Source organism: Bombina bombina, chromosome 9, assembly GCF_027579735.1.
Source record: "Bombina bombina isolate aBomBom1 chromosome 9, aBomBom1.pri, whole genome shotgun sequence".
NCBI classification, from domain to species: Eukaryota; Metazoa; Chordata; class Amphibia; order Anura; family Bombinatoridae; genus Bombina; species Bombina bombina.
The window spans coordinates 236,125,395-236,153,001 of NC_069507.1; the positions used below are offsets into that span (position 1 = coordinate 236,125,395).

The following is a 27,607-nucleotide window of genomic DNA, read 5'->3' on the forward strand; positions in this document are numbered from 1 at the left end:
GGAGCAGTACATGACTAGAAACATTGCTGCCATCTACTGTTCTTGCAAATGTATAACATTGTTAAAAATACATGCTCACTCCTACATCTACCTGCCTTTCAGCAAAGAATACAAAGAGTACAAAGTTCATTTGATATTAGATGTTTATTTGTTTTGTTTCGCACCCTATCTGAATCATGAAAGGAAATGTTTGGAGATTTTGAAAGGGGGATTGATGTTAAACGTGGAAGTGTTTGTTGGAAATGTTCAGGAAATTCTGTTGTTTACCACATAACTAAAGGTGACTTTTTGACATTTTTGGTTATTTCTGCAACAAAAGTTTATTTTCGAAATGTACTTTATCTGCTGTAAAAAAATAATTCTCTGTTCATTTAGAAGTTTTGTAAAGTTATAGAATGAATATTTTTGTAACTTGTCATCACTGATATAGAATATCATTTTCTGTTTCTTTTAGGAATGTGAAGAAATAAAATCAGTTGAACTTGATGCAAAACTCAAAGTAACAACAGTGGAATTAGAAAAGCAAATGCAAGAAAAGACAAACCATTTAGAGGTGAATATAAATTGTAGCTAGTTACCCAGCACATGACCCTTTCATTATTGTTGAGATGTGGACAAATGCATAATCTTTGTTACACCATATATTTAATTTTACGTGTTTATCTTGTATCACAACAGAATTTTTAATTACTAATAAGTTTGTTTTCTATAATAAAGAAAAACAGGCAGACACTCTAAAATTTGAAATCCAAAACACTTTACTTCATGGGTAGCAGTAGCAGTACAGACAGAGCAACGTGTCGGGGCTCGCCCCCCTCCTCAGGCTTAATACAAATGAATTAAACTTCTATCCTTTAATAGCGATATACCACGCCCCCCTCTCTCTCTCACTGACATCATAGAAATCCACATCTTAGTAGGTGTATCAAACAAACAAATTTGCAATAACACATCTAAACATTACTACACCAAGCCTATCTATGAAGCAGACCATTAGATAATCACTTTTCAGATACTCTCTCAACTGAAAGAATATATTTAAATCTATCGCTATATATTTTTTCTAATTTTTTTTATTTTTTTTATAAATATGAATAATTTTAAATACCCATAGTTTTCATAATTCTCACATATACCAGCTATCATCATGTACATTTATGATCTTTTCCACTTTACCAAAAAATATATTTCTCCAACATTGGTGTGTCCGGTCCACGGCGTCATCCATTACTTGTGGGATATTCTCCTCCCCTACAGGGAATGGCAAGGAGAGCACACAGCAAGAGCTGTCCATATAGTGCCCCCTCTGGCTCCGCACCCCCAGTCATTCTCCTTGCCGCTCTGAATGGGGTTGCTGTGGCATAGTGCTTAAGTCTAATGCCTCTTAACCCAAAGGTTGTGAGTTCAAACCCGGCCTCAACTGCTGAAAAAACTTTTAAGAGTATGATTTTAGCAGCAGTAACTAAAATCAATTGCTGTTCCCACACAGGACTGTTGAGCTGAGAGAACTTCAGTTGGGGGGAACAGTTTGCAGACTTTTCTGCTCAAGGTATGACTAGCCATTTTTTAACAAGACTGTGTAATGCTGGAAGGCTGTCATTTTTCCCTCATGGGGATCGGTAAGCCATTTTCTTAGACTCAAACAGAATAAAGGGCTTATTATGGGCTATAAACTGGTAGACACTTTTAGGGGCTAAATCGATTGCTTTATTTAAGTATTATATGCAGTTTGAAGTGAATTTCACACTTTTTTAATATTGGGGAACGTTTTTAGCGCCAGGCACTTGTTAAGACACCTTCCCAGTCAGGAAGGGCCTTTATCTGTAGTAGGCAGAGCCTCATTTTCGTGCCATTATTGCGCAGTTACTTTTGAGTACAGTACATGCAGCTGCATGTGTGAGGGTCTGGTATCCACTGAAAACGTTCCTAGAAGGCTTCAATTGGCATCGTATACCCCCCTGGGATTGGTGAAGTCGCAACAAAGGCTGTGGCTGGGACTGTAGGGGGGTTAAAATTGCAAACGGCTCCGGTTTCCACATTTTAAGGGTTAACAGCTTGAAAATTGGGATGCAATACTTTGAATGCGTTAAGACATTGTGGTGAAAATTTGGTAAAGATTGGATAATTCCTTCATAGTTTTTCACATATTCAGTAATAAAGTGTGCCCTGTTTAACATTTAAAGAGACAGTAACGGTTTTGTTTTAAAACGGTTTTCTCCAACATAGGTGTGTCCGGTCCACGGCGTCATCCTTACTTGTGGGATATTCTCTTCCCCAACAGGAAATGGCAAAGAGCCCAGCAAAGCTGGTCACATGATCCCTCCTAGGCTCCGCCTACCCCAGTCATTCTCTTTGCCGTTGTACAGGCAACATCTCCACGGAGATGGCTTAGAGTTTTTTAGTGTTTAACTGTAGTTTTTCATTATTCAATCAAGAGTTTGTTATTTTCAAATAGTGCTGGTACGTACTATTTACTCAGAAACAGAAAAGAGATGAAGAATTCTGTTTGTATGAGGAAAATGATTTTAGCAACCGTAACTAAAATCCATGGCTGTTCCACACAGGACTGTTGAGAGCAATTAACTTCAGTTGGGGGAACAGTTTGCAGTCCTTTGCTGCTTGAGGTATGACACATTCTAACAAGACGATGTAATGCTGGAAGCTGTCATTTTCCCTATGGGATCCGGTAAGCCATGTTTATTACGATTGTAAATAAGGGCTTCACAAGGGCTTATTTAGACTGTAGACCATTTTTTGGGCTAAATCGATTGATATTAACACTTATTTAGCCTTGAGGAATCATTTATTCTGGGTATTTGGATATAATAATATCGGCAGGCACTGTTTTAGACACCTTATTCTTAGGGGCTTTCCCAAAGCATAGGCAGAGTCTCATTTTCGCGCCGGTGTTGCGCACTTGTTTTTGAGAGGCATGGCATGCAGTCGCATGTGAGAGGAGCTCTGATACTTATAAAAGACTTCTGAAGGCGTCATTTGGTATCGTATTCCCCTTTGGGTTTGGTTGGGTCTCAGCAAAGCAGATACCAGGGACTGTAAAGGGGTTAAAGCTTAAAACGGCTCCGGTTCCGTTATTTTAAGGGTTAAAGCTTCCAAAATTGGTGTGCAATATTTTCAAGGCTTTAAGACACTGTGGTGAAAGTTTGGTGAATTTTGAACAATTCCTTCATGTTTTTTCGCAATTGCAGTAATAAAGTGTGTTCAGTTTAAAATTTAAAGTGACAGTAACGGTTTTATTTCAAAACGTTTTTTGTACTTTCTTATCAAGTTTATGCCTGTTTAACATGTCTGAACTACCAGATAGACTGTGTTCTGAATGTGGGGAAGCCAGAATTCCTATTCATTTAAATAAATGTGATTTATGTGATAATGACAATGATGCCCAAGATGATTCCTCAAGTGAGGGGAGTAAGCATGGTACTGCATCATTCCCTCCTTCGTCTACACGAGTCTTGCCCACTCAGGAGGCCCCTAGTACATCTAGCGCGCCAATACTCCTTACTATGCAACAATTAACGGCTGTAATGGATAATTCTGTCAAAAACATTTTAGCCAAAATGAACCCTTGTCAGCGTAAGCGTGGATGCTCTGTTTTAGTTACTGAAGAGCATGACGACGCTGATATTAATATCTCTGAAGGGCCCCTAACCCAATCTGAGGGGGCCAGGGAGGTTTTGTCTGAGGGAGAAATTACTGATTTAGGGAACATTTCTCAGCAGGCTGAATCTGATGTGATTACTTTTAAATTTAAATTGGAACATCTCCGCATTTTGCTTAAGGAGGTATTATCCACTCTGGATGATTGTGAAAATTTGGTCATCCCAGAGAAACTATGTAAAATGGACAAGTTCCTTGAGGTGCCGGGGCTCCCAGAAGCTTTTCCTATACCCAAGCGGGTGGCGGACATTGTTAATAAAGAATGGGAAAGGCCCGGTATTCCTTTCGTCCCTCCCCCCATATTTAAAAAATTGTTTCCTATGGTCGACCCCAGAAAGAACTTATGGCAGTCAGTCCCCAAGGTCGAGGGAGCGGTTTCTACTTTAAACAAACGCACCACTATTCCCATAGAGGATAGTTGTGCTTTCAAAGATCCTATGGATAAAAAATTAGAAGGTTTGCTTAAAAAGATGTTTGTTCAGCAGGGTTACCTTCTACAACCCATTTCATGCATTGTCCCTGTCACTACAGCCGCATACTTCTGGTTTGATGAACTGATTAAGGTGCTCGATAGTGACTCGCCTCCTTATGAGGAGATTATGGACAGAGTCAATGCTCTCAAATTGGCTAATTCTTTCACTCTAGACGCCTCTTTGCAATTGGCTAAGTTAGCGGCTAAGAATTCTGGGTTTGCTATTGTGGCGCGCAGAGCGCTTTGGTTGAAATCTTGGTCGGCTGACGCGTCTTCCAAGAACAAGCTACTAAACATTCCTTTCAAGGGGAAAACGCTGTTTGGCCCTGACTTGAAAGAGATTATCTCTGATATCACTGGGGGTAAGGGCCACGCCCTTCCTCAGGATCGGCCTTTCAAGGCAAAAAATAGACCTAATTTTCGTCCCTTTCGTAAAAACGGACCAGCCCAAGGTGCTACGTCCTCTAAGCAAGAGGGTAATACTTCTCAGGCCAAGCCAGCTTGGAGACCAATGCAAGGCTGGAACAAGGGAAAGCAGGCCAAGAAACCTGCCACTGCTACCAAGACAGCATGAAATATTGGCCCCCGATCCGGGACCGGATCTGGTGGGGGGCAGACTCTCTCTCTTCGCTCAGGCTTGGGCAAGAGATGTTCTGGATCCTTGGGCGCTAGAAATAGTCTCCCAGGGTTATCTTCTGGAATTCAAGGGACTTCCCCCAAGGGGGAGGTTCCACAGGTCTCAGTTGTCTTCAGACCACATAAAAAGACAGGCGTTCTTACATTGTGTAGAAGACCTGTTAAAAATGGGAGTGATTCATCCTGTTCCATTGAGAGAACAAGGGATGGGGTTCTACTCCAATCTGTTCATAGTTCCCAAAAAAGAGGGAACGTTCAGACCAATCCTAGATCTCAAGATCTTAAACAAATTTCTCAAGGTCCCATCGTTCAAGATGGAAACCATTCGAACTATCCTTCCTTCCATCCAGGAAGGTCAATTCATGACCACGGTGGATTTAAAGGATGCGTATCTACATATTCCTATCCACAAGGAACATCATCGGTTCCTAAGGTTTGCATTCCTGGACAAACATTACCAGTTCGTGGCGCTTCCTTTCGGATTAGCCACTGCTCCAAGGATTTTCACAAAAGTACTAGGGTCCCTTCTAGCGGTGCTAAGACCAAGGGGCATTGCAGTAGTACCTTACCTGGACGACATTCTGATTCAAGCGTCGTCCCTCCCTCGAGCAAAGGCTCACACGGACATCGTCCTGGCCTTTCTCAGATCTCACGGCTGGAAAGTGAACGTGGAAAAGAGTTCTCTATCCCCGTCAACAAGGGTTCCCTTCTTGGGAACAATTATAGACTCCTCAGAAATGAGGATTTTTCTAACAGAGGCCAGGAAGACAAAACTTCTGGACTCTTGTCGAATTCTTCATTCCGTTCCTCTTCCTTCCGTAGCTCAGTGCATGGAAGTGATCGGGTTGATGGTAGCGGCAATGGACATAGTTCCTTTTGCGCGCATTCATCTAAGACCATTACAACTGTGCATGCTCAGTCAGTGGAATGGGGACTATACAGACTTGTCTCCAAAGATACAAGTAAACCAGAGGACCAGAGACTCACTCCGTTGGTGGCTGTCCCTGGACAACCTGTCACGAGGGATGACATTCCGCAGACCAGAGTGGGTCATTGTCACGACCGACGCCAGTCTGATGGGCTGGGGCGCGGTCTGGGGATCCCTGAAAGCTCAGGGTCTTTGGTCTCGAGAAGAATCTCTTCTACCGATAAATATTCTGGAACTGAGAGCGATATTCAATGCTCTCAAGGCTTGGCCTCAGCTAGCGAGGACCAAGTTCATACGGTTTCAATCAGACAACATGACGACTGTTGCGTACATCAACCATCAGGGGGGAACAAGGAGTTCCCTAGCGATGGAAGAAGTGACCAAGATTATTCTATGGGCGGAGTCTCACTCCTGCCACCTGTCTGCTATCCACATCCCGGGAGTGGAAAATTGGGAAGCGGATTTTCTGAGTCGTCAGACATTGCATCCGGGGGAGTGGGAACTCCATCCGGAAATCTTTGCCCAAGTCACTCAACTATGGGGCACTCCAGACATGGATCTGATGGCCTCTCGTCAGAACTTCAAAGTTCCTTGCTACGGGTCCAGATCCAGGGATCCCAAGGCGGCTCTAGTGGATGCACTAGTAGCACCTTGGACCTTCAAACTAGCTTATGTGTTCCCGCCGTTTCCTCTCATCCCCAGGCTGGTAGCCAGGATCAATCAGGAGAGGGCGTCGGTGATCTTGATAGCTCCTGCGTGGCCACGCAGGACTTGGTATGCAGATCTGGTGAATATGTCATCGGCTCCACCTTGGAAGCTACCTTTGAGACGAGACCTTCTTGTTCAGGGTCCGTTCGAACATCCGAATCTGGTTTCACTCCAGCTGACTGCTTGGAGATTGAACGCTTGATTTTATCGAAGCGAGGTTTCTCAGATTCTGTTATCGATACTCTTGTTCAGGCCAGAAAGCCTGTAACTAGAAAGATTTACCACAAAATTTGGAAAAAATATATCTGTTGGTGTGAATCTAAAGGATTCCCTTGGGACAAGGTTAAGATTCCTAGGATTCTATCCTTCCTTCAAGAAGGATTGGAAAAAGGATTATCGGCAAGTTCCCTGAAGGGACAGATTTCTGCCTTGTCGGTGTTACTTCACAAAAAACTGGCAGCTGTGCCAGATGTTCAAGCCTTTGTTCAGGCTCTGGTTAGAATCAAGCCTGTTTACAAACCTTTGACTCCTCCTTGGAGTCTCAATTTAGTTCTTTCAGTTCTTCAGGGGGTTCCGTTTGAACCCTTACATTCCGTTGATATTAAGTTGTTATCTTGGAAAGTTTTGTTTTTAGTTGCAATTTCTTCTGCTAGAAGAGTTTCAGAATTATCTGCTCTGCAGTGTTCTCCTCCTTATCTGGTGTTCCATGCAGATAAGGTGGTTTTACGTACTAAACCTGGTTTTCTTCCAAAAGTTGTTTCTAACAAAAACATTAACCAGGAGATTATCGTTCCTTCTCTGTGTCCGAAACCAGTTTCAAAGAAGGAACGCTTGTTGCACAATTTGGATGTTGTTCGTGCTCTAAAATTCTATTTAGATGCTACAAAGGATTTTAGACAAACATCTTCCTTGTTTGTTGTTTATTCAGGTAAAAGGAGAGGTCAAAAAGCAACTTCTACCTCTCTCTCTTTTTGGATTAAAAGCATCATCAGATTGGCTTACGAGACTGCCGGACGGCAGCCTCCTGAAAGAATCACAGCTCATTCCACTAGGGCTGTGGCTTCCACATGGGCCTTCAAGAACGAGGCTTCTGTTGATCAGATATGCAGGGCAGCGACTTGGTCTTCACTGCACACTTTTACCAAATTTTACAAGTTTGATACTTTTGCTTCTTCTGAGGCTATTTTTGGGAGAAAGGTTTTGCAAGCCGTGGTGCCTTCCATTTAGGTGACCTGATTTGCTCCCTCCCTTCATCCGTGTCCTAAAGCTTTGGTATTGGTTCCCACAAGTAAGGATGACGCCGTGGACCGGACACACCTATGTTGGAGAAAACAGAATTTATGTTTACCTGATAAATTTCTTTCTCCAACGGTGTGTCCGGTCCACGGCCCGCCCTGGTTTTTTAATCAGGTCTGATAATTTATTTTCTTTAACTACAGTCACCACGGTACCATATGGTTTCTCCTATGCTATTATTCCTCCTTAACGTCGGTCGAATGACTGGGGTAGGCGGAGCCTAGGAGGGATCATGTGACCAGCTTTGCTGGGCTCTTTGCCATTTCCTGTTGGGGAAGAGAATATCCCACAAGTAAGGATGACGCCGTGGACCGGACACACCGTTGGAGAAAGAAATTTATCAGGTAAACATAAATTCTGTTTTTGTGCTTTATTAACCAGTTTAAGCCTGTTTAACATGTCTGTACCTTCAGATAGATCATGTTCTGTATGTATGGAAGCCAATGTGGTTCCCCTTTCAAATATGTGTGATAATTGTGCCATAGCGTCCAAACAAAGTAAGGACAGTACTGTCACAAATAGTAAGGTTGCCCAGGATGATTCCTCATATGAAGGAAGTAGACATAGTTCTACATCATCTCCTTCTGTGTCTATACCAGCTATGCCCGCGCAGGCGACCCCTAGTACTTCTAGCGCGCCAATGCTTGTTACTATGCAACAATTGACGGCAGTAATGGATAACTCCATAGCTAATATTTTATCCAAAATGCCAGCATTTCAGAGAAAGCGCGATTGCTCTGTTTTAAACACTGTAGAGCAGGAGGGCGCTGATGATAATTTTTCTGTCATACACTCACACCAATCTGAAGTGGCAGTGAGGGAGGGTTTGTCAGATGGGGAAATTTCTGATACAGGAAGAATTTCTCAGCAGCCAGAACCTGATGTTGTGACATTTAAATTTAAATTAGAGCATCTCTGCGCATTACTTAAGGAGGTGCTATCTACTCTGGATGATTATGACAATCTGGTCATCCCAGAAAAATTGTGCAAGATGGACAAGTTCCTTGAGGTCCCGGTGCACCCTGATGCTTTTCCGATACCTAAACGGGTGGCGGACATAGTGAATAAGGAGTGGGAGAAGCCAGGCATTCCTTTTGTCCCTCCTCCTATATTTAAGAAATTGTTCCCTATGGTCGACCCCAGGAAGGACTTATGGCAAACAGTCCCTAAGGTCGAGGGGGCGGTTTCTACACTAGCCAAGCGCACAACCATTCCTATTGAGGACAATTGTGCTTTCAAAGATCCTATGGATAAAAAATTGGAGGGTTTGCTTAAAAAGATTTTTGTACAGCAAGGTTACCTCCTTCAACCTATTTTGTGCATTATTCCTGTCACTACAGCGGCGTGGTTCTGGTTCGAGGAACTGGAAAAGTCACTCAGTAGGGAGACTCCGTATGAGGAAGTCATGGACAGAATTCACACTCTTAAGTTAGCTAATTCCTTTATTTTAGACGCCGCTTTGCAGTTAGCGAGGTTAGCGGCGAAGAATTCAGGGTTTGCAATTGTGGCGCGCAGAGCGCTCTGGCTAAAGTCTTGGTCGGCGGATGTATCTTACAAGACAAAATTGCTTAATATCCCTTTCAAAGGTAAGACCCTTTTGGGCCAGAATTGAAAGAGATTATTTCAGACATCACTGGGGGAAAGGGCCTTTCAAGGCTAAGAATAAGTCCAATTTTCGTTCCTTTCGCAATTTCAGGAACGGACTGGCTTTCAACTCTGCTGCCTCTAGACAAGAGGGTAACGCTTCCCAGACTAAACCAGCTTGGAAACCAATGCAAGGCTGGAACAAGGGTAAACAGGCCAAGAAGCCTGCTGCTGCTACCAAAACAGCATGAAGGGGTAGCCCCCGATCCGGGACCGGATCTAGTAGGGGGCAGACTCTCTCTCTTTGCTCAGGCTTGGGCAAGAGATGTTCAGGATCCCTGGGCACTAGAAATAGTCTCTCAGGGTTATCTTCTAGAATTCAAGGAACTACCCCCAAGGGGAAGGTTCCACATGTCTCACTTATCTTCAAACCAAGTAAAGAGACAGGCATTCTTACATTGTGTAGAAGACCTGTTAAAGATGGGAGTGATACACCCAGTTCCAACTGTGGAACAAGGTCAGGGGTTTTACTCAAATCTGTTTGTAGTTCCCAAAAAAAGAGGGAACTTTCAGACCAATTCTGGATTTAAAAATTCTAAACAAATTTCTCAGAGTGCCATCGTTCAAAATGAAAACTATTCGAACGATTTTACCTACAATCCAGGAGGGTCAATTTATGACTACCGTGGATTTAAAGGATGCGTATCTACATATTCCTATCCACAAAGATCATCATCAGTTCCTAAGGTTCGCCTTTCTGGACAAGCATTACCAGTTTGTGGCTCTCCCATTCGGGCTAGCCACTGCTCCAAGGATTTTCACAAAGGTGCTTGGGTCCCTTCTAGCGACCAAGGGGTATTGCAGTGGCACCTTATCTGGACGACATTCTAATCCAAGCGTCGTCTCTTTCCAAAGCAAAAGCTCATACAGACATTGTTCTAGCCTTTCTCAGATCTCACGGGTGGAAGGTGAACGTAGAAAAGAGTTCCCTGTCTCCGTCGACGAGAGTTCCCTTTTTGGGAATAATAATAGATTCTTTAGAAATGAAGATCTTCCTGACAGAAGTCAGAAAGTCAAAGCTTCTAAACGTTTGTCAAGTTCTTCACTCTATTCTGCAGTCCTCCATAGCTCAGTGCATGGAAGTAGTAGGGTTGATGGTTGCAGCAATGGACATAGTTCCTTTTGCTCGAATTCATCTAAGACCATTACAACTGTGCATGCTCAAGCAGTGGAATGGGGACTATACAGACTTGTCTCCAATCATTCAAGTAGACCAGATGACCAGAGACTCACTCCGTTGGTGGTTGACCCAGGATCACCTGTCCCAGGGAATGAGTTTCCGCAGACCAGAGTGGGTCATTGTCACGACCGACGCCAGTCTATTAGGCTGGGGCGCTGTCTGGGATTCCCTGAAAGCTCAGGGTCTATGGTCTCGGGAAGAGTCTCTTCTCCCGATAAACATCCTGGAACTGAGAGCGATATTCAATGCTCTCCGGGCTTGGCCTCAACTAGCGAAGGCCGGATTCATAAGATTCCAGTAAGACAACATGACGACTGTAGCTTACATCAACCATCAGGGGGGAACAAGGAGTTCCTTGGCGATGAGAGAGGCCAACTGGGAGGCGGATTATCTGAGTCGTCAGACTTTCCATCCAGGGGAGTGGGAACTTCACCCGGAGGTGTTTGCCCAGTTGACTCAATTATGGGGCATTCCAGACATGGATCTGATGGCGTCTCGTCAGAACTTCAAGGTTCCCTGCTACGGGTCCAGATCCAGGGATCCTAAGGCGACTCTAGTGGATGCATTAGTGGCGCCTTGGTCGTTCAACCTAGCTTATGCGTTTCCACCGTTCCCTCTCCTTCCCAGGCTTGTAGCCAGGATCAAACAGGAGAAGGCCTCAGTGATTCTGATAGCTCCTGCGTGACAGCGCAGGACTTGGTATGCAGACCTGGTGAATATGTCATTGGCTTCACCATGGAAGCTACCTTTGAGACAGGATCTTCTAGTACAAGGTCCATTCGAACATCCAAATCTAGTTTCTTTGCAGCTGACTGCTTGGAAATTGAACGCTTGATTTTATCCAAGCGTGGGTTTTCAAATTCAGTGATAGATACTCTGGTACAAGCCAGAAAACCTGTGACTAGAAAGATTTACCATAAAATATGGAAAAAATATATCTGTTGGTGTGAATCCAAGGGATTCTCCTGGAGTAAGATTAAAATTCCTAAGATTTCTGCTTTACACAAACGACTGGCAGCTGTGCCAGAGGTACAAGCTTTTGTACAGGCTTCGGTCAGAATCAAGCCTGTTTACAGACCCATGACTCCTCCTTGGAGTCTAAATTTAGTTCCTTCAGTTCTTTAAGGGGTTCCATTTGAACCTTTACATTCCATAGATACCAAATTACTTTTCTTGGAAAGTTCTGTTTTGGTTGCTATTTCTTCTGCTAGAAGAGTTTCTGAATTATCTGCTTTGCAGTGTGATCCACCCTATCTGGTGTTCCATTCAGATAAGGTTGTTTTGCGTACTAAACCTGGTTTTCCTCCGAAAGTTGTTCCAACAAGAATGTTAACCAAGAAATACTTGTTCTTTCTCGGAGTCCGAATCCAGTTTCAAAGAAGGAACGTTTGTTACACAATTTAGATGTAGTTCGTGCTTTAAAGTCCTATTTAGAAGCAACAAAGGATTTTAGACAAACCTCATCTTTGTTTGTCGTTTACTCAGAGGAGAGGGCAAAAAGCTACTGCTACCTCTCTTCTTTCGGGCGGAAAAGTATTATCCGATTGACTTATGAGACTGCCGGACGGCAGCCTCCTGAACGAATCACAGCTCACTCTACTAGGGCTGTGGCTTCCACATGAGCCTTCAAGAACAAGGCGTCTGTTGATCAGATATGTAAGGCAGAGACTTGGTCTTCTCTGCACACTTTTGCCAGATTCTACAAATTTGATACTTATGCTTCTTCGGAGGCTATTTTTGGGAGAAAGGTTTTGCAAGCCGTGGTGCCTTCTGTTTAGGTAACCTGATTTGCTCCCTCCCTTCATCCGTGTCCTAAAGCTTTGGTATTGGTTCCCACAAGTAATGGATGATGCCGTGGACCGGACACACCAATGTTGGAGAAAACAGAATTTATGCTTACCTGATAAATTACTTTCTCCATCGGTGTGTCCGGTCCACGGCCCGCCCTGGTTTTTTTTATCAGGTTTGAAAAATTTCTTTCTCTATACTCTACAGTCACCACGGCACCCTATGGTTTCTACTTTTTCTCCTAACCGTCGGTCGAATGACTGGGGGGCGGAGCCAGAGGGGGGACTATATGGACAGCTCTTGCTGTGTGCTCTCCTTGCCATTCCCTGTAGGGGAGGAGAATATCCCACAAGTGATGGATGACGCTGTGGACCGGACACACCGTTGGAGAAAGTAATTTATCAGGTAAGCATAAATTCTGTTTTTTTTTTTTTTTTTTATAATAAGATAGCCAAATTATATTCCCTATTGAGGCCTTTAGTATGCATAGTATTCAACCTATGCATCCACATGGCCTCTTTTTTTAAGTAACATCCTACTCCTCTCAAAGCCAACATTACCCCTAGGAACATGATCTAAAATCATAAAACGCAGCTGATTAACTTGATGTCCCTTCTCATGAAAGTGAGAGGGGACCGGTAAGTGTCTCATCTTAGGGTTTCTAATAGTCGACTTATGTTGCGTTATGCTTTCCTTTATTGTCTGGGAGGTCTCCCCTATATATAATAGACCAGATGGGCATTTGAGCGCATATATCACATAAGTCGATTGGCAAGTGTAGTGTCCCCTAATGTTAAATTTCTTCCCTGAAAAAGGGTGACTAATAAAATTTGCCTTAATTATACTGTTACAATGGGAACAATTCAAACATGGGAATGTCCCATTTTCCACAGGTCTAAAAACTCTCTGTTTGGATTTAGAGGGCATCATCTTAGCCCTTATTAACTGCCTCCCAAGTGAATTTCCCTTCCAAAATGCTGAAAAAGTGGGTTGTTAAAATTCCTCAATCTCTGGCATAAAATGACCCATAAGCCAATGTTTGCAAATAATTTTTCTCTTGTTAAGTGTGTTCAGTCCACGGGTCATCCATTACTTATGGGATATATTCTCCTTCCCAACAGGAAGTTGCAAGAGGATTACCCAAGCAGAGCTGCTATATAGCTCTTCCCCTCACATGTCATATCCAGTCATTCTCTTGCAACCCTCAACAAAGAAGGAGGTCGCGAGAGGAGCTGGAGTTTTTACTTAATTATTCTTCAATCAAAAGTTTGTTATTTTAAATGGCACCGGAGTGTGCGGTTTCTCTATCTCAGGCAGTATTTGGAAGAAGAAACTGCCTGCGTTTTCTATGATCTTAGCAGGCGTAACTAAGATCCACTAGCTGTTCTCGACATTCTGAGGAGTGGGGTAACTTCAGAAAATGGGAATAGCATGCGGGGTCTCCCGCAAATGAGGTATGTGCAGTACAATATTTTCTTGGAATGGAATTGACTAAGAAAACACTGCTGTTACCCGTATGATGTAAGTATAGCCTTAAATGCAGTAGTAGTGACTGGTATCAGGCTGATAAATGTATGCACAATAGAGTTATTTTCTAGGGACTAGAATTTGACTGAAAAAATACTGTTAATACTGATATAATGTGTGAGCCTTAACTGCAGTAGAAGCGACTGGTAGCAGGCTTAGTAATAACTTTACACAGCATCTGAAATGTTGTTTTTTAAAACGTTTACTGGCATGTTAATCGTTTTGTGAGGTACTTTGGTGATAAATCTTTTTGGGCATGATTTTTTTCCACACGGCTAACGTATATTTCTGCATAGAAACCGTTATATCAGGTCTCCCACTGTTGTAATAGGAGTGGGAGGGACCTTTTTTAGCGCCTTGTTACGCAGTTAAAATTCTAGCACAGTCTTCCTGCTTCTTCCCCTTTGATCCAGGACGTCTCCAGAGAGCTCAGGGATCTTCAAAATTCGTTTTTGAGGGAGGTAATCGGTCACAGCAGACCTGTGACAGTGTGTTTGACTGTGATAAAAGCATTAAATCATAAATTGATTATCCGTTTTTGGGTATTGAGGAGTTAATCATCCGTTTGCTTGTGGGTGTAATCCTCTGCTAATTAATACATTTAAAGAATTGTTGACTATAACTGAACTAGTTCTTTGTTCTTCAATTGTGTTTTTTAAAATACGCGCTGCAGCGTTTTTTTATATTGCTTGTAAAACTTATTGAAGTAATTTCCAAGCTTGCTAGCTTCATTGCTAGTCTGTTTAAACATGTCTGATACAGAGGAATCTGCTTGTTCATTATGTTTAAAAGCCGATGTATAGAAATATGTGTACCAATTGTATTGATATTACTTTGAATAAAAGTCAATCTGTACCGATAAAGAAATTATCACCAGACAACGAGGGGGAAGTTATGCCGTCTAACTCTCCTCACGTGTCAGTACCTTCGTCTCCCGCTTGGGAGGTGCGTAAGATTGAGGCGCCAAGTACATCTAGGCCCTTACAAATCACTTTACATGATATGGCTAATGTTAAGAAAGAAGTATTATACAATATGCCCGAGTTAAGAGGCAAGCGCGACAGCTCTGGGTTAAGGACAGAGCGCGCCGATGACACGAGAGCCATGTCTGATACTGCGTCACAATTTGCAGAACATGAGGACGGAGAGCTTCATTCTGTGGGTGACGGTTCTGATTCGGGGAGACCGGATTCAGAAATTTCAAATTTTAAATTTAAGCTTGAGAACCTCCGCATGTTACTAGGGGAGGTGTTAGCGGCTCTGAATGATTGTGACACGGTGGCAATCCCAGAGAAATTATGTAGGCTGGATAAATACTATGCGGTACCGGTGTGTACTGACGTTTTTCCTATACCAAAGAGGCTTACAGAGATTATTAGCAAGGAGTGGGATAGACCCGGTGTGCCCTTTTCCCCTCCTCCGATATTTAGAAAAATGTTCCCTATAGACGCCACCACACAAGACTTATGGCAGACGGTCCCTAAGGTGGAGGGAGCAGTTTCTACTTTAGCCAAGCGTACCACTATCCCGGTGGAGGATAGCTGTGCTTTCTCAGATCCAATGGATAAAAAATTAGAGGGGTACCTTAAGAAAATGTTTGTTCAACAAGGTTTTATATTACAGCCTCTTGCATGCATTGCGCCTGTCACTGCTGCAGCGGCATTCTGGTTTGAGTCTCTGGAAGAGGCGATTCGCACAGCACCATTGGATGAATCTTTGAGCAAGATTAGAACCCTTAAGCTGGCTAATGCGTTTGTTTCGGATGCCGTAGTGTATTTAACCAAACTTACGGCTAAGAATTCCGGATTCGCCATACAGGCGCGCAGAGCGCTATGGCTTAAATCCTGGTCAGCAGATGTAACTTCTAAGTCTAAACTGCTAAACATTCCTTACAAAGGGCAGACCTTATTCGGGCCCGGCTTGAAGGAAATTATTGCTGACATTACTGGAGGTAAGGGCCACACCCTTCCTCAGGACAGGGCCAAATCAAAGGCCAAACAGTCTAATTTTCGTGCCTTTCGTAATTTCAAGGCAGGAGCAGCATCAACTTCCTCCGCTCCAAAATAGGAAGGAGCTACTGCTCGTTACAGACAGGGTTGGAAAGGCAACCAGTCATGGAACAAGGGCAAGCAGGCCAGAAAGCCTACTTCCGCCCCTAAGACAGCATGAAGACAGGGCCCCCTTTCCGGAGACGGATCTAGTGGGGGGCAGACTTTCTCTCTTCGCCCAGGCTTGGGCAAGAGATGTACAGGATCCCTGGACGTTGGAGATTATATCTCAGGGATACCTTCTGGATTTCAAAACTTCTCCTCCACAAGGGAGGTTTCATCTGTCAAGGTTATCAACAAACCTAGTAAAGAAAGAGGCATTTCTACAATGTGTACAAGACCTCTTAGTGATGGGAGTGATCCACCCAGTTCCATGAACGGAACAGGGGCAAGGGTTTTATTCAAATCTGTTTGTGGTTCCCAAGAAAGAGGGAAGCTTCAGACCAATCTTAGACTTAAAAATCTTAAACAAATTCCTAAGGGTTCCATCGTTCAAGATGGAAACCATTCGGACCATCCCACCCATGATCCAAGAGGGTCAATATGTGAGCACAGTGGACTTAAAGGATGCCTACCTTCACATACCGATTCACAAAGATCATTATCGGTACCTAAGGTTTGCCTTTCTAGACAGGCATTACCAGTTTGTAGCTCTTCCCTTCGGGTTAGCTACGGCCCCGAGAATTTTTACAAAGGTTCTGGGCTCACTTCTGGCGGTACTAAGACCGCGAGGCATAGCGGTGGCTCCGTACCTAGACGACATTCTGATACAAGCGTCAAGTTTTCAAAATGCAAAGTCTCATACAGAGATAGTTCTAGCATTTCTGAGGTCGCATGGGTGGAAAGTGAATGTGGAAAAGAGTTCTCTGTTACCACTCACAAGGGTCCCTTTTCTAGGGACTCTTATAGATTCTGTAGAGATGAAGATTTACCTGACGGAGTCCAGGTTATCAAAGATTCTCAATGCTTGCCGTGTACTTCACTCCATTCCAAGCCCATCAGTAGCTCAGTGCATGGAAGTAATCGGCTTAATGGTCGCGGCAATGGACATAGTGCCATTTGCACGCCTACATCTCAGACCGCTGCAACTATGCATGCTAAGTCAATGGAACGGGGATTACTCAGATCTGTCCCCTTTGCTAAACCTGGACCAGGAGACCAGAGATTCTCTTCTCTGGTGGTTGTCACGGGTTCATCTGTCCAAAGGAATGACTTTTCGCAGACCAGATTGGACGATTGTAACAACAGATGCCAGCCTACTAGGCTGGGGAGCAGTCTGGAACTCCCTGAAGGCTCAGGGATTGTGGACTCAGGAGGAGAGACTCCTCCCGATAAACATTCTAGAATTAAGAGCAATATTCAATGCTCCTCTATCTTGGCCTCAGTTAGCAACACTGAGGTTCATCAGATTTCAGTCGGACAACATCACGACTGTGGCTTACATCAATCATCAAGGGGGAACCAGGAGTTCCCTAGCGATGTTGGAAGTCTCGAAGATAATTCGCTGGGCAGAGTCTCACTCTTGCCACCTGTCAGCGATCTACATCCCAGGCGTGGAGAACTGGGAGGCGGATTTTCTAAGTCGCCAGACCTTTCATCCGGGGGAGTGGGAACTCCACCCGGAGGTATTTGCTCAACTGATTCGTCGTTGGGGCAAACCGGATCTCATGGCATCTCGCCAGAACGCCAAGCTTCCTTGTTACGGATCCAGGTCCAGGGACCCGGGTGCGGTGCTGGTAGATGCACTAGCAGCCCCTTGGGTTTTCAACATAGCTTATGTGTTTCCACCTTTTCCGTTGCTACCTCGACTGATTGCCAGGATCAAACAGGAGAGAGCATCAGTGATTCTGATAGCGCCTGCGTGGCCACGCAGGACCTGGTATGCAGACCTAGTGGACATGTCGTCCTGTCCACCATGGTCTCTACCCCTGAGGCAGGACCTTCTAATTCAGGGTCCTTTCAACCATCCAAACCTAATTTCTCTGAGGCTGACTGCTTGGAAATTGAACGCTTGATTCTATCAAAGCGTGGGTTTTCGGATTCGGTTATTGATACATTAATACAGGCTCGGAAACCTGTTACCAGAAAAATTTACCACAAGATATGGCGTAAATATTTATATTGGTGTGAATCCAAGAGTTACTCATGGAGTAAGGTTAGGATTCCTAGGATATTGTCTTTTCTACAAGAGGGTTTAGAAAAGGGCTTATCCGCTAGTTCACTAAAGGGACAGATTTCTGCTCTGTCTATTTGTTTTACACAAGCGTCTGGCAGAGAATCCAGACGTCCAGGCTTTTTGTCAGGCTTTGGCTAGGATTAAGCCTGTGTTTAAAACTGTTGCTCCTCCGTGGAGCTTAAACTTGGTTCTTAAAGTTCTTCAGGGTGTTCCGTTTGAACCCCTTCATTCCATTGATATTAAGCTTTTATCTTGGAAAGTTCTGTTTTTGATGGCTATTTCCTCGGCTCGAAGAGTCTCTAAGTTATCTGCCTTACATTGTGATTCTCCTTATCTGATCTTTCATTCAGACAAGGTAGTCCTGCGTACTAAACCTGGGTTTTTACCTAAGGTTGTTTCTAACAGGAATATCAATCAAGAGATTGTTGTTCCATCGTTATGCCCTAATCCTTCTTCAAAGAAGGAACGTCTTTTGCATAATCTAGACGTGGTCCGTGCCCTGAAGTTCTACTTACAGGCAACTAAAGATTTTCGACAAACTTCTTCTCTGTCGTTTACTCTGGACAGAGGAGAGGTCAAAAGGCTTCGGGCTACCTCTCTCTCTTTTTGGCTTCGTAGCATAATACGCTTAGCCTACGAGACTGCTGGACAGCAGCCTCCTGAAAAAATTACTACTCATTCCACTAGAGCTGTGGCTTCCACCTGGGCCTTTAAGAATGAGGCCTCTGTTGAACAGATTTGCAAGGCTGCAACTTGGTCTTCACTTCATACTTTTTCCAAATTTTACAAATTTGACACTTTTGCTTCTTCGGAGGCTGTTTTTGGGAGAAAGGTTCTACAGGCAGTAGTTCCTTCTGTTTAATGTTCCTGCCTTGTCCCTCCCATCATCCGTGTACTTTAGCTTTGGTAGTGGTATCCCATAAGTAATGGATGACCCGTGGACTGAACACACTTAACAAGAGAAAACATAATTTATGCTTACCTGATAAATTTATTTCTCTTGTAGTGTGTTCAGTCCACGGCCCGCCCTGTCTTTTTGAGGCAGGTTCTAAATTTTAAATTATAACTCCAGTCACCACTGCACCCTATAGTTTCTCCTTTCTCGTCTTGTTTCGGTCGAATGACTGGATATGACATGTGAGGGGAGGAGCTATATAGCAGCTCTGCTTGGGTGATCCTCTTGCAACTTCCTGTTGGGAAGGAGAATATATCCCATAAGTAATGGATGACCCGTGGACTGAACACACTACAAGAGAAATAAATTTATCAGGTAAGCATAAATTATGTTTTCTTTCTAATGACACGATGAGTCCACGAATCATCTAATTACTATTGGGAATATCACTCCTGCCCAGCAGGAGGCGGCAAAGAGCACCACAGCACAGCTGTTAAATATCACCTCCCTTCCCGCCAACCCCATTCATTCTCTTTGCCTACATTAGAGAAAGGAAGTGGTAAAGTTAGGTGTTAGGAAAAGATTCTTCAGGAAAGATTTTATTTTTTAAGCAGTGCAAGATTGTTCTGCTTTGTTCTAGGGTGTAGCCATAGTCCATATCAGTCTCTTCAGTAGAGCAGGGCTCTTAAAACTTTTTTCTCCCAAGACCCAGTGCCATGATACCACATACCTTTGCGACCATATTTTTATGCTTGAAAATTTCTGAAGTAATATAAAAGATAGCTGCAATTTTTGGTAAAGTGATTAAATATATGTGTACTTTATTTCTTATTGTAGTCAAACTTTTACAGTATTGGTAAAAGTAGTAACACACACTCTCATACAACACACACTCTATCATATAAAACACACACCACACACACTCTCCTACAACATAAACACACACACAAGTCATGACCCAGTAAACATGCTGTTGCAACCCAGTAATGGGTCCCGACCCATAGTTTGAAGAACCCTGCAGTAGAGCAGTGGTTACTTTAAAGCGATGGGAACTTGTGGAACATAATTCTCACTGCGCCTCCCATGTATTTATGCTGCCCTAATCATACAAGCCTGAGTAAGATAACTCAGTCTTTGTTTCTACCCACAGGTCCATGTGAGGGAACTGGCCCTTCAAACCTAGTGAGCTGCCTTGCTGCCTGGCAGAAGTATTAAGTTTTAACTTTGTTTTTCTGGGACATGCAGAGAAAAACAATTTCCTTTCATTGGGACAAGTTACTTTCACCTATGACAGGGGAATATTTTTTAAGGGTAGCAGAGCAGGCACTGGGGACAAGGAGAATGGCTCTTGGTGGTGTATTTGTTTTTTATACTTCACTCCCGACGGCTGTGATAATTGATTTAGCCTATCGGGAGTTTTCAGGTTATGACCACGATGGGTGGAGTTAGATACGGAGGCAGTTCCCATTGCGCGCCTTTTTTTCTGGCACTGTTTGTCACTTCCTGTGTCTCCGGAGGGAAATTCAGCTGCGTCACAGATTCAGCAGCGTTGCGGTTATGGACCGCAGTGTTTATAGAGTTGAGTCCGGATCAGTTACAAAGTAATTTACTTCATTAGCAGGCAGGCAGGTAATCACCTCAGCAAAGCTAAGCTGAGGTGTAGACTTGTCTGTAAGTTATTTTGGGGGCTAAGGTGTAATTTTAATAGCAGAAAAATAAAGCAGCTATTTTGTTTGTTTAAAATTTATAGGAACAGTAACACATATTTTTGTTTTTGGGGATATTTTCTAAATTAAATATCTGTTGTCTGTTTATTGGTGAATAAAGATGGACCAAGAAACCCTGCAAGATGTTACATGTTTATGTTTTGATGCTAATGTAGAACCACCAATCCCTTTCTGTTCCTCATGTACAGGGATAGACTTTTTCCTGAGCCAACATTGTCTAAGGCGGATACTGTTCAGGGGTCCCAGAAACCTGAAGAGGAAGATACTCTGGTAGTATCTGAGGGTGAAATCTCAGACAGTGTTATACCTTTTAACTGATACTGAAGTTGTTTATTTCAGGTTTAAGCTTGATCACCTCCGTTTGTTACTTAAGGAGGTTTTAGCTACCCTGGACGACTCGGACACTACTGTCGTAGTCAATCCTAAGAAGTCTAGTAAACTAAAGTATTTTGACGTGCCCTCCATGGTGGAGTTATTTCCTGTACCAGACAGGGCTACAGAGATTATTGCTAAGGAATGGGAGAGACCAGGTATCCTTTTTTTTTTCTCCGTCCCCTATATTTAAAAAGATGTTTGCTATCGCAGACTCTATTAAGGAGTCTTGGCAGACGGTACCCAAAGTCGAAGGGGCAATTTCCACGCTAGCCAAGAGAACAACTATTCCCATAGAGTATAGTTGTTCCTTTAAGGATCCTATGGATAAGAAGTTAGAAGGGTTGTTAAGGAAAATGTATGTACACCAGGGTTTGTATTGCTACTGTCACTAGTGCGGCAGCATACTGGTTTGATGCGTTGTCTGGTTCTATTCGGACAGACACTCCCTTCGAAGAAATCCAGGACAGGATAAAGTCCCTTAAGTTGGCCAACTCCTTTATCACGGATGCTTCCCTTCAGGTTATTAAGCTGGGAGCTAAGATTTCTGGTTTTGCTGTACTGGCCCGCAGAGCTTTATGGTTAAAATCTTGGTCTGCGGATGTATCATCTAAGTCTAAACTTTTGGAGATTCCTTACAAGGGAAAGACTATGTTTGGGCCGGGCTTGACGGAAATAATTTCTGATATTACAGAAGGAAAGGACCATTTCCTCCCGCAGGATAAGAGAAATAAACAAAAGGGACGTCAGAGTAATTTACGTTCCTTTCGAAATTTCAAGGGAAAGCCTTCCTCTCCCTAGTCCAAGCCTTCCTGGAGGTCCAATAAGTCTTGGAACAAAGGAAAACAGTCCAAAAAGCCTGCTATTGAATCAAAAGCAGGATGAAGGGCCTGCCCCTGATCCGGGGCCGGATCTTGTGGGGGCAGACTTTCCTTCTTCACTCAGGCTTGGGTTTGAGATGTTCAGGATCCCTGGGCAGTGGGCATCGTGTCCCAGGGATACAGACTAGAGTTTAAGACCTTTCCTCCCAGGGGCAGGTTTCTGCTTTCAAGATTCTGTAGACCAGACAAAAAGAGAGGTGTTCTTACACTGTGTTTGGTACCTCTCCTACCTGGGAGTAATAGTTCCTGTTCCAATGCAGGAACGGGGTCTGGGGTTCTACTCCAATCTGTTTGTGGTTCCCAAAAAGAAGGGAACCTTCAGACCAATTTTTAGATCTCAAGACTCTAAACAAATTCCTCAGAGTACCGTCCATCAAGATGAAAACTATTCGTTACATTCTTCCTTTGATCCAAGAGGGTTAATTTATGACAACGTTAGATTTAAAGGACGCGTTCCTGCATGTTCACATCCACAGGGACCATCACAAGTTTCTAAGGTTTGCTCCCAGAATTTACTCAAAGGTTCTGAGATGCCTTTGCAGTGGCGCCTTATCTGGACAACATTCTGGTTCAGGCGCCATCCTTTCAACAAGCAAACCCCACACAGAAATGTTATCTTTCCTGCGATTTCACGGTTGGAAGGTAAATTTGGAAAAGAGTTCCTTAGTTCCAAATACAAGGGTAATTTTCTTGGGAACCATAATAGATTCCTTATCAATGAAAAATTTTCTGACAGAAGTCAGGAAATCAAAGATTTTCGTTAATTGCCTAGCGCTTCAGTCCTCTCCTCGGCCTTCAGTGGCTCAGTGCATGGAGGTAATCGGTCTGATGGTAGCGGCAATGGACATCATCCCGTTCGCTCGTTTCCACCTCAGACCTCTGCAGTTAAGCATGCTCAGTCAGTGGAACAGAGATTATGCGGATCTGTCTCCGCGATTACAGCTGGAGCAGGAGACAAGGGATTCTCTTCTTTGGTGGTTGTCTCAGGATCATTTCTCCCAGGGAACCTGCTTTTGCAGACCCTCTTGGGTGATTGTGACAACAGATGCCAGCCTTCTGGGATGGGGAACAGTCTGGGGCTCTCTAAAGGCTCAGGGAACATGGACTCGGGTGGAGTCTGTTTTACCCATAAACATTCTGGAGCTGAGAGCAATCTTCAATGCTCTTCTGACCTGGCCTCAGTTAGCCTCGACCTGGTTTATCAGGTTCCAGTCGGACAATATAGCTTCAGTGGCTTACATCAACCATCAGGGAGGAACTCTGAGTTCCTTGGCCATGACAGAGGTAGCCAAGATCATTCAGTGGGCGGAGACCCACAATTGCTGTCTGTGGGCAATCCACATTCCAGGAGTGGACAACTGGGAGGCACACTTCCTGAGCAGGCAGACCTTTCACCCGGGGGAGTGGAAACTTCATCCGGAAGTGTTTTCCAGCCTGATTCTCAAATGGGGTCAGCAGGAATTGGATCTCATGGCATCTCGGCAGAATGCCAAGCTTCCGAGGTACGGGTCGAGTTCAAGGGACCCTCAGGCTGTACTGATAGATGCTCTGGTGGTACCTTGGAATTTCAGTCTCGCATACCTATTTCCTCCATTCGCTCTTTTACCTCGGGTCATTGCTCGAATAAAGCAGGAGAGGGCGTTGGTGATCCTCATTGCACAGACGTGGCCTTGCAGGATTTGGTATGCAGACCTTGTGGACATGTCATCTCTTCCACCTTGGAGACTACCGTTGAGGAAGGAACTTCTACTTCAAGGGCCCTTCCTTCATCCAAATCAAGTTTCTCTGAAGCTAGAAAAAAAACCAAATGACAAAATGGTAATAGAGTGCGCCCTAACGATACTGATAAAGATTTATAATAGGATCCAACTAATTGGTCCCCACTCTATTTTAGAGAGTGCAAATACAAGTGACAAAAAACGTGAATGGTATTGTATCAATCACTAAATGTGAAAATATAAATGTGTTTGAAAAAGTATGAAGTGTAACAGAGGGTTATATTCTCATGCTAAGAAGAAAACAATGTGACCATTATGTGTAATGACAATACTTGTGTGGTAATAATAGATGGTTGCTATCCCAATAAAGTGTATGCTGTACCAATAGAGTGTATGTGCACAATCAAAAAAACGAGATAGCAAACAATATAATAGAACATTTGGTAAAAAAGTGCTTATCGTAATAAAAGTCCCAAAAGGAGTGCTGGAGAATAATGACTTGGGCCGTCGGTGTCTCTACAGATAGAATGATGATTCTTATCACAATGGAAATGTTCCAATGGAAATGTTCAAAGTGCAGCAGGCAGCTGGTCTTGGAGATGTCTGATCAGAACATGGTATCTAAAAATTGTACAAAGAAAGACAGCGCCTCATAGTGCAAGTAGGTTCCAGAAAAAAGGAGTCACAATGGAGAATAACAGATGTAGATATACTCACAAGAGCATTGGCACCCTTATATAAAGAGGTGCGAATAGGCAGGCTGACGTTTGTTCAGCAGTCAGTACGCTGTAACCAGATGATATCCAGATTTCCAGGCGTGCGGCTGTGGGCTCTCCTCCGCAAATGAAGTCAGGATCCTCTGGAGCCGTGCTGTATAAGGAAGCAGCGGGCAGCTACTCTCTGCGTGCAACAAACACTTGGAACTGGTAATCTTTCTATCTTATTGAGGACTGCTCATTCCAAACACCAGTTCCAAGTGTTTGTTGCACGCAGAGAGTAGCTGCCCGCTGCTTCCTTATACAGCACGGCTCCAGAGGATCCTGACTTCATTTGCGGAGGAGAACCCACAGCCGCACGCCTGGAAATCTGGATATCATCCGGTTACAGCGTACTGACTGCTGAACAAACGTCAGCCTGCCTATTCGCACCTCTTTATATAAGGGCGCCAATGCTCTTGTGAGTATATCTACATCTGTTATTCTCCATTGTGACTCCTTTTTTCTGGAACCTACTTGCACTATGAGGCGCTGTCTTTCTTTGTACAATTTTCTCTGAAGCTGACTGCTTGAAGATTGAACGTTTAATGTTATCAAAGCGTGGATTTTCGGAATCAGTCATTGAGACCATGATTCAGGCTCTTAAACCTGTGACTAGAAAGATTTACCATAAGATATGGCGTAAATATATATATTTCTTTCATGTAATTAGCAAGAGTCCATGAGCTAGTGACGTATGGGATATACATTCCTACCAGGAGGGGCAAAGTTTCCCAAACCTCAAAATGCCTATAAATACACCCCTCACCACACCCACAAATCAGTTTTACAAACTTTGCCTCCCTTGGAGGTGGTGAAGTAAGTTTGTGCTAGATTCTACGTTGATATGCGCTTCGCAGCAGGCTGGAGCCCGGTTTTCCTCTCAGTGTGCAGTGAATGTCAGAGGGATGTGAAGAGAGTATTGCCTATTTGAATTCAATGATCTCCTTCTACGGGGTCTATTTCATAGGTTCTCTGTTATCGGTCGTAGAGATTCATCTCTTACCTCCCTTTTCAGATCGACGATATACTCTTATATATACCATTACCTCTACTGATTCTCGTTTCAGTACTGGTTTGGCTTTCTACTACATGTAGATGAGTGTCCTGGGGTAAGTAAGTCTTATTTTGTGACACTCTAAGCTATGGTTGGGCACTTTTATATAAAAGTTCTAAATATATGTGTTTAAACATTTATTTGCCTTGATTCAGGATGTTCAACGTTCCTTATTTTAGACAGTCAGTTTCATATTTGGGATAATGCATATGAATAAACCAATTTTTTACTTACTTTAAAATTTGACTTTTTTCCTGTGGGCTGTTAGGCTCGCGGGGGCTGAAAATGTTTCATTTTATTGCGTCATTTTTGTCGCTGACTTTTTTGGCGCAAAAATTTTCTGTCACTTCCGGCATCATACGTGTCGCCGGAAGTTGCGTCATTTTTTTGACGTTTTTTGCGCCAAAAGTGTCGGCGTTACCGGATGTGGCGTCATTTTTGTCGCCAAAAGCATTTAGGCGCCAAATAATGTGGGCGTCTTTTTTGGCGCTAAAAAATATGGGCGTCATTATTGTCTCCACATTATTTAAGTCTCATTGTTTATTTGCTTCTGGTTACTAGAAGCTTGTTCATTGGCATTTTTTCCCATTCCTGAAACTGTCATTTAAGGAATTTGATAATTTTGCTTTATATGTTGTTTTTTCTATTACATATTGCAAGATGTCTCAGATTGACCCTGAGTCAGAAGCTACTTCTGGAAAAACGCTGCCTGATGCTGGATCTACCAAAGTTAAGTGTATTTGTTGTAAACTTGTGGTAACTGTTCCTCCGGCTGTTGTTTGTGATGAATGTCATGACAAACTTTCTAATGCAGATAATATTTCCTTTAGTAATGTTCCATTACCTGTTGCTGTTCCATCAACATCTAATATTCAGGGTGTTCCTGTTAACATAAGAGATTTTGTTTCTAAATCTATTAAGAAGGCTATGTCTGTTATTCCTCCTTCCAGTAAACGTAAAAGGTCTTTTAAAGCTTCTCATGTTTCAGATGACTTTTTAAACAAACATCATCATTCTGATTCTGTTTCTGATGCTGATTTTTCTGGTTCAGAGGGTTCTGTTTCAGAGATTGATACTGATAAATCTTCTTATTTATTTAAAATGGAATTTATTCATTCTTTACTTAAAGAAGTCTTAATTGCATTAGAAATAGAGGAGTCTGGTCCTCTTGATACTAAATCTAAACGTTTGAATACGGTTTTTAAACCCCCTGTAGTTATTCCGGAGGTTTTTCCCATCCCTGATGCTATTTCTGAAGTAATTTCCAGGGAATGGAATAATCTGGGTAATTCATTTACTCCTTCTAAACGGTTTAAGCAATTATATCCTGTGCCATCTGACAGATTAGAGTTTTGGGACAAAATCCCTAAGGTTGATGGGGCTATCTCTACTCTTGCTAAACGTACTACTATTCCTACGGCAGATAGTACTTCCTTTAAGGATCCTTTAGATAGGAAAATTGAATCCTTTCTAAGAAAAGCTTACTTATGTTCAGGTAATCTTCTTAGACCTGCTATATCTTTGGCGGATGTTGCTGCAGCTTCAACTTTCTGGTTAGAAGCTTTAGCTCAACAAGTAACAGATCATAATACTCATAGCATCGTTAATCTTCTTCAACATGCTAATAACTTTATTTGTGATGCCATCTTTGATATCATTAGGGTTGATGTCAGGTATATGTCTTTAGCTATTTTAGCTAGAAGAGCTTTATGGCTTAAAACTTGGAATGCTGATATGTCTTCTAAGTCAACTTTGCTTTCCCTTTCTTTCCAAGGTAATAAATTGTTTGGTTCACAGTTGGATTCTATTATTTCAACTGTTACTGGGGGGAAAGGAACTTTTTTAACACAGGATAAAAAATCTAAAGGTAAATTTAGGTCCGCTAATCGTTTTCGTTTCCTTTCGTCATAATAAGGAACGAAAGCCTGATCCTTCCCCTACAGGAACAGTATCAGTTTGGAAACCATCTCCAGTCTGGAATAAATCCAAGCCCTTTAGAAAGCCAAAGCCAGCTCCCAAGTCCACATGAAGGTGCGGCCCTCATTCCAGCCCAGCTGGTAGGGGGCAGATTACGTTTTTTCAAAGAAATTTGGATCAATTCGATTCACAATCTTTGGATTCAGA

General features: G+C 43.1%; 1 protein-coding gene across 1 annotated transcript in view; it reads left to right on the plus strand.

Moving 5' to 3' along the window:
* Window positions 1–27,607, plus strand: part of CCDC186 (coiled-coil domain containing 186) — a gene marked incomplete in the record, with an annotated part of 217,930 nt that overhangs the window by 97,529 nt on the left and 92,794 nt on the right. The window contains 1 exon segment of the mRNA XM_053692695.1: window positions 455–553. Within this exon segment, the coding sequence (XP_053548670.1) occupies window positions 455–553 (99 nt within the window).